Raw genomic sequence first — 13,269 nt, 5'->3', positions numbered from 1 at the left:
TTGGTGGTAAGGTTTTTGTTTCTCTTAAGTATAAAGCTCTTCAAACAAACCAGGTCATTTTTATTTAAAAGTTTACTCCTTTACCCCAGTTTCCTTATTTGAGTAGACAGTCTTCAGTTTCCATGGAATTTTGGATATAAGAACAGGCCACAGGAAAGGTCTGAAATATCTAAAAGTTATTTGGTTAGAGAAAAATGTTTTCTTGAAACTTGGAGGCTATCATTCCTCCTTGGTGCCTGTTGGGCGTCTCACCAAACTTCTTTGCTACAATCTTGAGAGTAAAGCACAGGATCTGGGCTCCTGGGAGCTATTGCTTCCCACTGGGCCACTGACAGCAGGGCATCCTTGCAGGATTTCTGTATGCAGTGCTGTTGATTGTCAGCACGATGGCCTCTGGCCTGAGCTGCTCCATCAGCCACTGCAGGGTATTATGTTAGCCTCAGAAGACAGAGCATAGGTGCTGGGCTCCGAGGGCCGGGAATTTTCTAGTTTGTTTTCAAATGTTGTTTGCCATAAGCTTGCAAGTAGTATATGAAGTCCATATTCCTGATTGATCACAGACTTTATTTTTTGTTTATTTATTATTTTAAATATATCTTTATTGATTTCAGAGAGAGGAAAGGAGAGGGAGGGAGGGAGGGAGAGAGAGAGATAGAAACATCAGTGATGAGAGAGTCATTGATCGGCTGCCTCCTGCACACCCCCGACTGGGGATCGAGCCTGCAACCCAGGCATGTGCCCTCACTGGGAATCGAACCCTGATCACCTGGATCCTAGGTCGACGCTCAACTACTGAGCCATGTCTGCCCACGTCACAGACTTTAAATATAGAAGAATTTCACATAAAACCTGACTCAAAATTATTATATTTTTAAAAGCATTTTTACTGAGATATTCACATACCATTGAAATTCACCCTTTTTCAAGTGTACAATTCAGTAATTTTCAGCCTATTCACAGGTTGTGCAACCATCACCCCCAGTGTAACTGCTACACGACTTAACACTGGATTGTATTTCTCTCCATTTCTCCGCCATTTCTAGTCTCTCCTTGGAAATAGTTACATTTTTACTTGATACACATATTTAATATATTTTAAATGGGGAATATTTATTTTCACTATTTTAATTGAAGTTTGAATATTGAGTTGGTTTCATGATATTGTTACCTACAGAGTACATCTGGTTGAAAGAGAGAAGGCAGAGCAAAAAGCAGACCTTTTGGAGAAAAAGTTGGCAGGTGCTAATGGATTCACTCCTTATATGAATATGACAGGACAAGAAGACACCTTGGGTAGTTTTACGATAAAGGTGAGAATAAATTTTGATTGATTTTCGAAGAAACAGGATTTTTATTACTGTGTGTTGCTCCGGGAGAGAATGGGCAATGTCGAGTTGAATGCTTTGTTGGTCCCCTTCTCGTCGGGGATAGAAGGAAGCAGTGCAACACGGCTGACTGCAAGCCCTTCTGAGGAAGGACAGAAAGTGCAAGGAGGATCTGAAGGTCTAGGGATTCGGGATTCGGAAGAAAAGGATAGAGGGAGTAGAGCTGAGAGAGAGCTGGGAGAAAAAGTGGTGGTTAGGGAGTAAAATATTGAAGTGCTAAATTTCTGGTGTGGGTTATTTCCTGCTGTTGACAAAATCTGGGTTTTTGGATCTGGGTGTAAGGGTTGAAGAGGGGTGTAGGTGAAAGTTATTTAAACAGGGGCAAGGAATTTTAAAGCTAAGTTGGTTGGATTATCTACATTGGACATTGAAATCCGGAATTATGGCATGAGTTGGGTTTAGAAGGAAGAGATGAGCCTGGTCACTTATTAGATGACAACAGGATTAGTAGACGATGTGATAGAAGAATGTTGGAGGACAATGGGAGACAGACAATTATCAAAGAACTGGTGAAAATTTATTTTTAAATTCTTAGACCATAACAGTTTATTATATAATATGAATGTATAAAACAAGGCCCATCGGAATCCAATTAATGTGAGGGGTTCCACTGAAAAAAATTCAGAACTACTTTCAAAATATTTAAAAGTAATTTTAATTTTTAATTGCCTCTCTCAAGTAATTCACAATTACTTGAACAAAGTAACAATTTTCTTTTTTTCACTTCTCTCACTAATCTGCCACATCTCTGAAAACTCTCCCAAAACAGAGTCCATGCAGCTCTGACCTTTTTTCCACTGCTTTTTAATTTTGCCTCTTTTTTCTAGGCTTTTAATGAGGAAAATCAATCATTACTTCAACAATTCTAGCTCTCCTTCTATTTCCCAGTTTCACATGACAAAAAACCCAGAAACTGAACTTGTTTACTCAGCTCCCAGAGTTGAAGGTGGGAAGAAGGCTAGAACTTATGAAGGGAGACTCCCCCTGCAGGAGGGTGGTGGGAGGCCAGGGGGAGTATGGCATTATCTTTTCTTTTTTTCCTATTTACAGTGGAAGCAGGGATGATTACAGGAGCACAGGGGAAAGATTAGGGATGTATGTGACTTCTTTCATTCATACCTTTACATGATCAAAGTTATTAAGTGATGTTCTATAACCATAATTAAGTTTTCATGAAGAATTTCATTTCCCTGCCAACTTTTCACTTGATAATTCTGGCTTGTATCAGTTATTTTATTAGGAAACTCAAAATGCTGATTTTAAAATTTCTACCTTTCCTTCTACATTTATTAGCTCAAATTCTCTGTAAAGAGTTTACCTTCATAAACTGGGGTCACTTGGTTAGCTGCTTCTCTAAGTTCAATTTTCTATGTTCTCAAAACTTACCTTTGTTTTAATACCTCTTGATGTTCTAGTTTGCTCTTTGGAGTATGACCCTTGTCTCTCTTATGATTCTATAACTTATTTTTTTTGAGGGCCTTTCTCCTGAAGTTTCATGACTAGGTTTATATTTCAAAAGAGGGGAATTAGGTACCTCCAGATTAAAGTACAAATGGGAAGTTTAACACGTGTTGGCATGTTTAGGATGAAGGTAAAGCTCTCCTGGCCAAAAACTCTGAGAGAGAATGTTTTTCACTCTGAAGGACCAAAACAGGGGCAGAAAATTTGGGATAAATATCAAGATTTGATCCATAAGGAAAAACAAAAATGTAAATTAGACAGACCTCCATATTCATTCGGCTGGGAAACTAAAACTGCACAATCCCACTATCAGAAACTCCTCGGTCAATTGGCTTCCCTTCTGAGCAGCAGTGTTGTCCCCATCCCAGCCCCGGAGGAAGCTGTGAAAGAGAGGATTCGGGAAATTGGTGCAAATGAGCCATCTTGGGAGCCTGTAAGTGTACTGATGGACAAGTTATTCTTTCAGAGCTGTTTCTTTTAAGATGTGGATTTTGGTATTAGCCAATTCAGTAAACTCTGTGGCTCTAAATGTTACTTTTGATTTTATTACTAGAGTAATAAGAGAGAAGAGTATGTCCATTATTACAGCAGAGGTAGTGTAGTGTGTTTGTTAAGAGCACTGAGCTCTGCCATTGCCATCATCCAGGTTTTGCCTGTTTCATTTCTAAAATTTGGCAGGAGTAGGGGAGTGAGGGGGATTTGGTGGTGGTGGTGGAATAATTCCAATCTCAGGGTGGTTATAGGCTTAAATGGGTTAATACGTGATGAATGCTTAGTACAATTAAGCTCAATGAATGCTAGCTTAAAAATAGTGGTATGGTGAACATAATGTTTCCATCATGAGCAAACAGGTCGGTCAGTGCAGTGTAATAAACTGTCAAATAAGTTATTTATCTGAATTCATTGGTCAAGATTGAACCAGCAGGTTTAAGTGAGATCTCCCTGTTGTGTTCAAATCACTTTAGAAACATTTCATGACTCTTTACCACTGCAATTCAAAGGCAGATGAGTATTGCTTAAATTCAATGTGTCAGTAAAATCTTCTACACAGTAGTCTGTTTATTGTAGAGTTCCAATTTTTTCACACCCTCTTCTCAAATTTATCACACAATTTATTACTCAGTACTAACTAAAATGTCTTATATTTCTATATCAAACCTTTCTATTTTTTTGAAACCAGCATCTATTTAGTAACTTAATGTTGCTACAAAATCAGTATAGTAGAACTTGCACAGTATTGAAATGAAATAGAAATCATGGACTATCAGGAAGTTATATCTATATTTTTTCTTTACAGAGAACCAAAGGCCCTCGGCAGGAAATTCAGATGCTCACTAAGCAACTGGAGCAGCTGCATCATCGCCGTGAAGAATCAGCCCAAACTGAAGAGAAGTGTAGGGATCAAAATAAACCCTTGAAACATCTGGAGGGAAAAGTGGCTGTTAATGACTTTTTTCAAGGGAGATTAGGCTTGGGCAGGAATAAAGTAAGAATTACGTGAAGTATAAGGCATTTCTTTGACAGTGAAAATGATCATATTTTGTTATGTTATCTGATGTTTAAAGCTGTCACTACTACTTACACTTTTTTAATATTGGAAAAGGGAGAAACATTTGTTACAAAGCATTCAGATTTTTCAGAAAGCCTCTCCTCACTTCGTATCTTCCGTTTCTCATTTTACACATATTTGGTGTGTATTGTGAGAGCATTTTATTAATGTGTTTCTTAATGTACTTTAAAAAGAGGGTCAGAGGATGGGGGCTCAAAGGAATGGCTCTGAAGGTGGAAGTTCAGGCACCGTGTCAGCTAGATATGGTGCGTACTGGGAGGGGCCCTTGGTGATATTCCTCAGTGATTAATGTGTAGACCATTACCTTCTGCTTCTCTAAATCTGTAAGGAAAACTCAGTCCTAAAAGTGGGATGGACATAGGCAGGGTGCAGTATAATTTATTTTCAGGAGATTTTTATTCTATTTCACTACCTCTCCATAGAATTGCTTGTCGTACTCATGCCTATCTTATATTATTTCTATAATTGCTATGGCCCAAAGTGTAATCTCACTCACTCACTCACTCACTCACTCACTCACTCACTCACCATTTACTCATTTAGTCACTCTTTCCATTCATTCATCTAATACGTATTGAACACTCAGTTTAAAAAACTTCCAGCACTGAATGAAGTGTACCAACAATGTCCTCCATAGAGTCCAAAGATGAATCCATCTCCTACTGCTAGTTCCTTTCCCATCTCCTCCCCAAAGAAAATCAGTCTAATGTATTTAATGTGTATCTTTTTGTTTATGTATTTTCTTTAAATGTGATTTTTGTGCATATATTTTAAATCTGTGTAAATGATATTGCATTTAAAATATCATTCTACTCAGCATTTCATATATTTAAATTAATTGGGGATAACATTGATTAATAACATTATATAATTTTCTGGTATACAACATTGTAATTCAATATCTGTATACTGTAACTGTTCCATGTGTGCTTATAAAGAATGTGTTCTCTGTTTGTTGGATATAAGTTTCCATAGGTAGCTAATGATCAAGCATATTATTCATATGGCTTAGATTGTCAGTATCTCTGATTATTTTTGTTTCTTTGATTCTGGAAAAGATATGCTAATTCTCCAAGTACAATTTTTGATTCATCCATTTGTCCCTACAGTTCTGTCAGATTTTGCTTTATAGCCTATTGGATCATATGGTCTTATGATGAACTTTGCTGTCTTGTTCTTTTGAGCACTAGAAAACATTTTCTTTTTTTGTCCTTTATAAAATATTGCTTTAAATTCTCCATTTTCAGAAGTTATGGTTACTAATGCAATTTCCTTTTGGTTCATGCTTGCTTGAATGTGATATATCTTTTTATCTTTCTGTTTTTCTCTGTGGTAAAAGACAATATATGGTTGTATTGTTAAAAATTGGAGGACATCCAGCCAATTGGTGAATTTAACACATTTACATTTATTGCAATTATTATTATATTAGGACATATTTTTGTTAACTTATTTAATAATTTCCATATATTTTATTCCCCTCCCCCCAGAGGGGCTCTATTTTCCAGGTTTCTTTTAGATAGATCAATTTTTTCCCCCCTGCTTGTTTTAAATTTATATATTCCACTTTTATTCTGATGCTGGTGTTATCTAATTACAAACAACACTCTTATTTACTTAATATTTACAAGAATGTCATGCCTGTTTAGTCTCTGACCTCAGTCCCCAATTATGTTATTTTCTAAATTCTTTTAAAAAATATATGTTTTTATTGATTTTTAGAGAGAGGGAGATAAAAACATCAGTTGGCTGTCTCCTTCATGCCCCCCCACTGGGGACTGAGCCTGAAACCTGGGTAGTGCCCTGACCGGGAGGTGCATGAGTCAACACTCAACTGCTGAACCACACCAGCCAGGCTATTCTCTAAATTCTTAATTTCTGGGCTGTTGAATATACTTTTTCTGTTTTCTTTAATTTGGTCCTAATTATTTTTAGATAACCACTAAACTTGAACAAGGTATTTATTTGATCACCTCAGTTGCATATCCCTTGAAGCAACATCCTTTCCTACAAGAGTTTTTAACAATTGGATCTGTCTGGCAAACTTACTGATACCACATGTGCCTCATAGCATTTTTATTATACCCTCATATTTTAATGACAGTTTGGCTGGACATAAACTTCTAAGTTCTTTCTTCATTAAATTCCTTAAAACTTCCTCCTTGCATCCCCCCTTACTGTTGAGATGTCTGATAGCAAAGTGAGTCCCATTCTTTTGTAGATGATTTACTCTTTCTCTCAGGAAGCTTTTAGAGTTCTCTCTTTTGCTTTGATGTTCTTAAATTTTGTTATAATATGCTTAGATGTATGGTTTTTCCTTCTCTCTCTTGTTTGGCACTTTATGAACTTTTTAATATGTCTTTCATCTGTCAATTTCATCACTTATTTCAACATTTTATCCCCTCCATTTATTTTCTTTTGATTTCATTTTTCACTCTTCTGTTTTATATACTCTCCTGCTGTGATTAGTATCTGAAGGTTGGATTCTAAGTCTATCCTTCATTTCTTTGTGTAATGATTAATTTTATGTGTTAACCTGGGTAGGCTTTGGTGCCCAGATGTTTGTTCAAAAAGCAGTCTAGATGTTGCATTTTAGGTCTAACATTTAAATCAGGAGACTTTGAGTAAAGCAGGTAATCTCATATAATGTGGATGGGCTTCATCCAATCAGTTGAAGGCTTTAAGAGAAAAAGACTGGGACACCCTTAAGAAGAGAGATTCTACTTACAAACTGCCTTTGGATTTAAGCCACAAGGTCAACTCTTCCCTGGGTCTCCAGCCTGCTGGCCTGCCCTGCAGAATTTGGACTTGCCAGGTCTCACAATTGTGATTGGCCAAATCTCTGTCTCTCTCTGCCTCTCACATGTACACATATACACACACAGGCACCTGCACATGCACACCACCCTATTGGTACCGCCTCTCCAGAGAACCCTAATATACTTTGCTTAAAAAAATAGTTTATATATTTTTATCTTTTCCTGTTGCCTTCTATCAAAGTTTCTTAGCTTTATCCATCCTACTTAGCTCATCTGTGTTGTTCATTTAAACTATTATTTTTGTCATATCCAATATTTCTACTTGGTTGTCTTTATAATTTCTTAACCTGTTAATGTCATTCCTTATCTCCTGAGGAACTCCTTTAACTTTGAGTAAAATTAAGGTAATAATTTTTGCATTAAACTGAAAGTGATCAGGGAAAACATGGCCTTATCCTAAATTTCATTTAGTGGCAAATGAAGAATTAGTCCCACAGAATACATTTAACAGAGGACAAAAATTAAGTAGGTTAATGATTACACTGTATGAGTTGAACTATTCAATATAAATTTTATACTTGTCAAAGTGGCAACTTGTAAGTACTATTTACATTTTACTCAGCTTTGTAATGATATAATTTTGGACAAATTAAAAATATATTTTTGATTCTCAATATTTAAAAATGCTTAAATGAGATTAAGATACTTATATTAATAATCTACTTTTTCAGATACCCATAATTTAAATACTTATAATTTTAGTCTGATCATTTTTGATAATTTGGTACATAAGCTCTTTCCCTTTAGAAGATCTTTATTTTATGTATTCCAATAGGATTTTATAATGAAGTCTTTCTTGTAAAATTTGTTCTTTGTTCTTTTATAGGTTTTCTGCTCACTGTAAACAGCTTATTATACCATTTCTATTTGAAATACTTATTACTAATATAGATAAAAGTCTTTGATATGTTTATATTTTTATTAAATATCTACCACCTTATTGAATTCACTTATGTCAAATAGTTTTCTTTACTAGAGTTCTTATGTGTTCTGGACATGATTGTATATTATTATATTATTTTTTAGGAAATAAAGTATTTCTTTTAGATTCTCAACTTACTGTTCTGAGTTACAAAATATTCTTTTAGATTTTTATATTTTCAATATCTATGCATTCTGTATGTTTCTCCTTCCTAATATAGTGTGTTTTCAATTCCTTTCCTCTTTAACCAGGCTTGCTTGGGACACTTATTTTATCTTTCCAAAGAACCAGTCGTTCTTTTTTATATACATTTTACTAGTTTTTTATTTATATATAATGAAAATATGTTATCTTTTAAAAATCCACATCCTTTCTTTTTCTATTTTTTTCTGGTAGTAATTTTATAAATTACAGAAGGTTAGAAAGAATAAAATTAAAATCATCCAGAATTCTACCACTTTGAGATAACTAGTGTTAATACATAGGTATATTTCCTTCTGACTATTTTCCATGCATATTTTGACATAATTGAGATAGGCACAGTATATTTTTATCCTGCTTCTTTCATTTAACTATATCATTAGTATTTTAGCAGAAATTTTTGAAAACTTGATTTCTAGGAAATCTATAATCAATCGTATGTCACTTATTTAATTGTTCTTTTTGATGTTTGCATCAGTTTTATTTTTTCATGTTGTGAATAATGTTGTAAATGATATCTTGGTGCATGAATTGTTATTTAAATATTGGGTTATTTCCTCATAATACATTCCTAGAAAAGTTGAGTTAATCTATGCTACCACCTGGTGTTAGTAAAATTGTCTGCTTAACTGTACCCTTGTTAGGATGGAGCCATCACTTTTATTGCCATATTTTACTTTCTGGATTATTTTAATTATGCATATTTATTGTGAAAAAATATTTTACTTATGTAAGTATTGTTAAGTCTGCAATTTATGAGTCTAGAGTAGATCTGGTATGCTAGTGTAGACAACCACCATAAAACAGAACTTTATTTCAATACTGTTGATTTCTTCAAAGGAAAACTCCAGGACTAAGAATTCCCAGATAGGCGAGAACAGCAAAATGTTTAAACAGCTAGAGAAAGACAACAAGCAACAAACATTATTGAATATTAAGCAGAATTTGCAGATTGCGACAACTCAAAGATTAGAGGAAGAAATTCAGCAACTTCAGAAACAGCTCAGTGACTTGAAATTGTCAAATAAAAATATGAAAACTCAACTGAAAAGAGTAAATGTCCTTAAAGTAAGTAAAGGCAGTGAGGCTTTCAAATATTTATTTAAGCTTTGGTTTGTTACTATTCTAGCTGCATGTTTCTCATTAAACTTAAAAATATTAACATTAAAATTACACACATACAAAAATATATATATTAAAGCATATATGATAATAAAATTTGATGCCTGCAAATCTACTACTAATCTTTAAGAAAACAAACTATTATCAATCCCGTGGAAGCCCCCAGGTATTCCTCTCCATACTCCTCAAAGGTAACTTCTAGATCCCTTGCTTTTTGTTTTACTCTTACTTTATTGGGGTAGTAGTTAAATGTTTTAGTCATTTTGGGGGCTCTTCTTTGGGCCTTCTCTATTTCAAGCTTCAGTTGTAGTATTTTTTTTTTCTTTTTCTTTTTAATATATCTTTATTGATTTCAGAGAGAGGAAGGGAGAGGGAGAGAGAGAGATAGCAACATCAATGAGAGAGAGTCATCATCAATCTGCCTCTCGCACGCCCCTGACCAGGGATGGAGCCCACAACCCGGGCATGTGCCCTGACCGGGAACTGAACCTCGATCTCCTGGATCCTAGGTCGATGCTCAACTGCTGAGCCATGCCCGGCTGGGCCAGTTGTAGTATTTCAAATGTATACTTTTTATCTTAAACCACAGGTACACTAAATACTTATTGATCAACTTTTTTATCAGCAATATTTCCCTCACTGCAGAACCACTTATTTTCTCTATTTCTGTATATAATTAGCACAGGCTGTACTGTAAGACTTTTAAGGACATGGAACACTTGTTAAACCTCTTTAAACCTCCAAGTGCCTAGTTTATAAAAGTGTTCAGTGACTGTTGGTTATTGATGAGTACGGTGGTGGCAAAATGTCCTCTTAATTCATAAATTGTGGGATTTTCCTTCCTTTCCATGTATCTATTACCTCTTAAAAATAAAAAAAGAAGAAAGGATAGAAGCATGAATTGTCATTCATCATGAATGATAATTCATGCTTATTATTTAAAAGAGATCTAATTATTAGATCTCTGCCTGTTATTTAAAAGAGATCTAATCACAGTCATCTCCCTTTCCCTCAACCTTAACCTTATACCCTCACAGGACAAAACCATTCAGAAGTTCAGGCAATCTTTAATAAAAGTTGAAGCAATGAAAGGGAAGGCAGTTATGAAAACAGATAACTTGAAAACTACATTAGAGTTGGCCAAGGAGGAGGCAAGATGGGACAAAGACAAGGCCCATCAGATGTTAGATGCTGCCACTCCCGAGTTCTGCACAGCAGATACACTTGAAGAAGTATCAGGACCACCACAAGAGGTTTTTAAAAATATTATTATTCTCATTACTCTATTAAGATTCTTTAAATTGAAGTAATAACACCCACCTCAACTTAAACTCTATCTAACTTAGACAAAAGGGAATTTATTGGCTTATGGAATCAAAGGAAGTTAAACAACCAGAGCTCTTGGAGGGCAGAGATGCACCTGGACCCTAGGATGAGCACCTGGAAACTTATAAGGCCTTTTTCACCATTTCTTCTTGGCATCTTTCTGTGTGTCAGCTTGTCTGTCTGACTGAAAACCACAGAGTTTTATAGTTAAGAGCTTTTGGGACAAGAGAGAGGGTCCCTAGAAAGAGTCTTTATAAGCCCAGCTTAGATCAAATGCTTATCCTTGGTGAATTCACACTGGCGAAGGATGGGATATATGATTATCTTATCTTAGGTTTTTGTACCCATCCTCTGACTAACCAAAGACAGGGGGAGCAGGGATGTGAAATAATGGAAGTTCAAGGGAAACCATGTGTTTGGGGTTGGGTCACTTTCTAGGACAAGAGGGTAGTGCTTCTAAACTTGCCTAGATTTTCACTATATTATAAAGCAGGTATTTTAAGAATTCTTAAAAGCCTGATAATTTTGGGCTGTTGTGGGATTATGTATGCCGTACATCCATATATTACTTTCTTAAGAAATATGTAACTTTAACCAATTCTCTTGAGAATCCTAAAAAAATCACATCATGAGACTATCATTTTCTTTTTCTCTTTTTTAGCTTCTGCATATTCACGTTCTTGATTTAAAAAAAAAAAAATCTTTATTGATTTCAGAGAGAGGAAGGGAAAGGGAGAGAAAGATAGAAACATCAATGATGAGAGAGTCATTGATCGGCTGCCTCTTGCACGCCCCCTACTGGGGATCGAGTCTGCAACCCGGGCATGTGCCCTGACTGGGAATCAAACTGAGGTCTCCTGGATCAATGCTCAACAGGCCCTGCCAGGCTCTTGATCGTTTTAATTCTTCTCAGTGTTCCTGATTATATTTTCAGTCAGATCTCTTCTCCTTCAGGCACTCTGTAGTTTACTCTTCATTTCTCAGAAGGTTTTGTCTGCGTTCCATCATCACATTTCCTTAACCATGAAGCATCTTAGGCATCTTTTTTTTGGTCCATTTCTATTCTGAAATACCACATTTAGAAAGGTGTTTTTCACCCCATGTCTGCAAATCATTGTCTACTTAATATTTAATTCATATCTGGTACCGTGTCAAACATGTTTCACCTGCTTCATGGCTGTTTGGGTGATAGTGCCTTTCTTCCAGGCCGCTGTCTTTTCCTTCTCCACTTGTCAGTGTTCTGATCCACCAGGTTTCAGACTTGTTCTGCATAAATTTCCCCACTTATGTATCCTCCTGTTTCTGCAACACCAATGGAAACCAGCTGCATTCTCCAGCGTGGATACTGGAGCTGCCTTTGCTGGTTTATGATATTTCCCCACTTAATGCAAACTGAAGTCTGTGGTATTATCTAGTTATGCTTTATGCATGATTTATGGATGCTTTTATCTGCTTTCCTTGTTGATCACTATGGTTTTAGGAGGATGGGTGGAGAGAGATGTATTTAGGGGACTACTACTATTACCATACAGGAAATCGGAAGTTCAAAAAGAAATTACCTTCCAGATGAAAAATAAGCAGCAGTAAAATTAGATTTAGTCTATAAAAGTGAAAAAATAAGAAAAAAATCTTAAAAGAAAATTTAAAATAAAGACTGCTTGTTATAGAAGGGACTATTTTTCTAGCTTAAAAATATTTGAATATAGAATGTTATATTTCACAAAGAAATGTTTAATGAAATTAAATTTCTCATACCAGTTTCACTGTACACAATAAATAGGTGACCAAAACTAATGACGTCTTTATTTTTATGGTGGCTCTTTGCAGCGTGTCAGCTTTAGAGAAACTATAATGAAGATGTTGGGATTTAACATGAAAACAGCAGACAAGGAAATTATCACTCACCTAAGGCTTGTTATCCAAGCTTATGAAACATCTAACAAATCGAAGATTGCTTCTGATTGTGAGCCTGGACAGAATAATGCATAAAAAAAAAGTTTTACCTTCTCATTGCTGCCAACAAGAACTCAGCAGATATGGACATTTCCTCCAGCATCTTGAATATAGCTACAAGATAAATAAAATGCTTTGGAAAATTTTTCTTGAATCTGTTCTCTCCTTTGATGTTTGGCATTCAACTTTTCTTTGTCATAATCATAAATGTTCTATATATTTACTTATGGTCTAATCTAGATGACTTGTACTATATAATATCCAATTACATTTATTATTAACTCTATTTTAAACAGGATATTAATCAGAACTTGTATTTAGTTGGAATATTTATATCTATAGTTAACAGCCTGTTTCTAGAATGAACAATTTATTAGGTATACCCACTTAGGAATCCAGGTAAAGTTGTATTCTATAATTTGAAACTATCTTATCTCTTTGATAACTGTGAAAATCAGATATGAAATATTGAAGAGTAGGAAAGTCATCAAGAATTCTTATAAATGTGCA

At 35.2% G+C, this 13,269-nt stretch overlaps 1 protein-coding gene across 1 annotated transcript in view; it reads left to right on the top strand.

Annotated features, from left to right (window-relative positions):
* LOC308565354 (uncharacterized protein) overlaps nucleotides 1–12,905 on the top strand; it is a 28,256-nt gene extending 15,351 nt beyond the window's left edge. The window contains exons 4-8 of the mRNA XM_081154400.1: nucleotides 1,175–1,310; nucleotides 4,144–4,332; nucleotides 9,199–9,426; nucleotides 10,518–10,733; nucleotides 12,634–12,905. Coding sequence (XP_081010526.1) covers nucleotides 1,175–1,310; nucleotides 4,144–4,332; nucleotides 9,199–9,426; nucleotides 10,518–10,733; nucleotides 12,634–12,795 — 931 coding nt within the window. The 3' untranslated portion in view covers nucleotides 12,796–12,905. The remainder of the gene's footprint in view (nucleotides 1–1,174; nucleotides 1,311–4,143; nucleotides 4,333–9,198; nucleotides 9,427–10,517; nucleotides 10,734–12,633) is intronic.
* The last annotated feature ends 364 nt before the right edge of the window (nucleotides 12,906–13,269 follow it).

The sequence above is a fragment of the Miniopterus schreibersii genome, assembly GCF_964146895.1.
Source record: "Miniopterus schreibersii genome assembly, chromosome: 1".
Classification (NCBI taxonomy): domain Eukaryota; kingdom Metazoa; phylum Chordata; class Mammalia; order Chiroptera; family Miniopteridae; genus Miniopterus; species Miniopterus schreibersii.
Note: the sequence above shows the minus strand (reverse complement) of the source record. Positions and strands in the feature narration are given on the sequence as shown.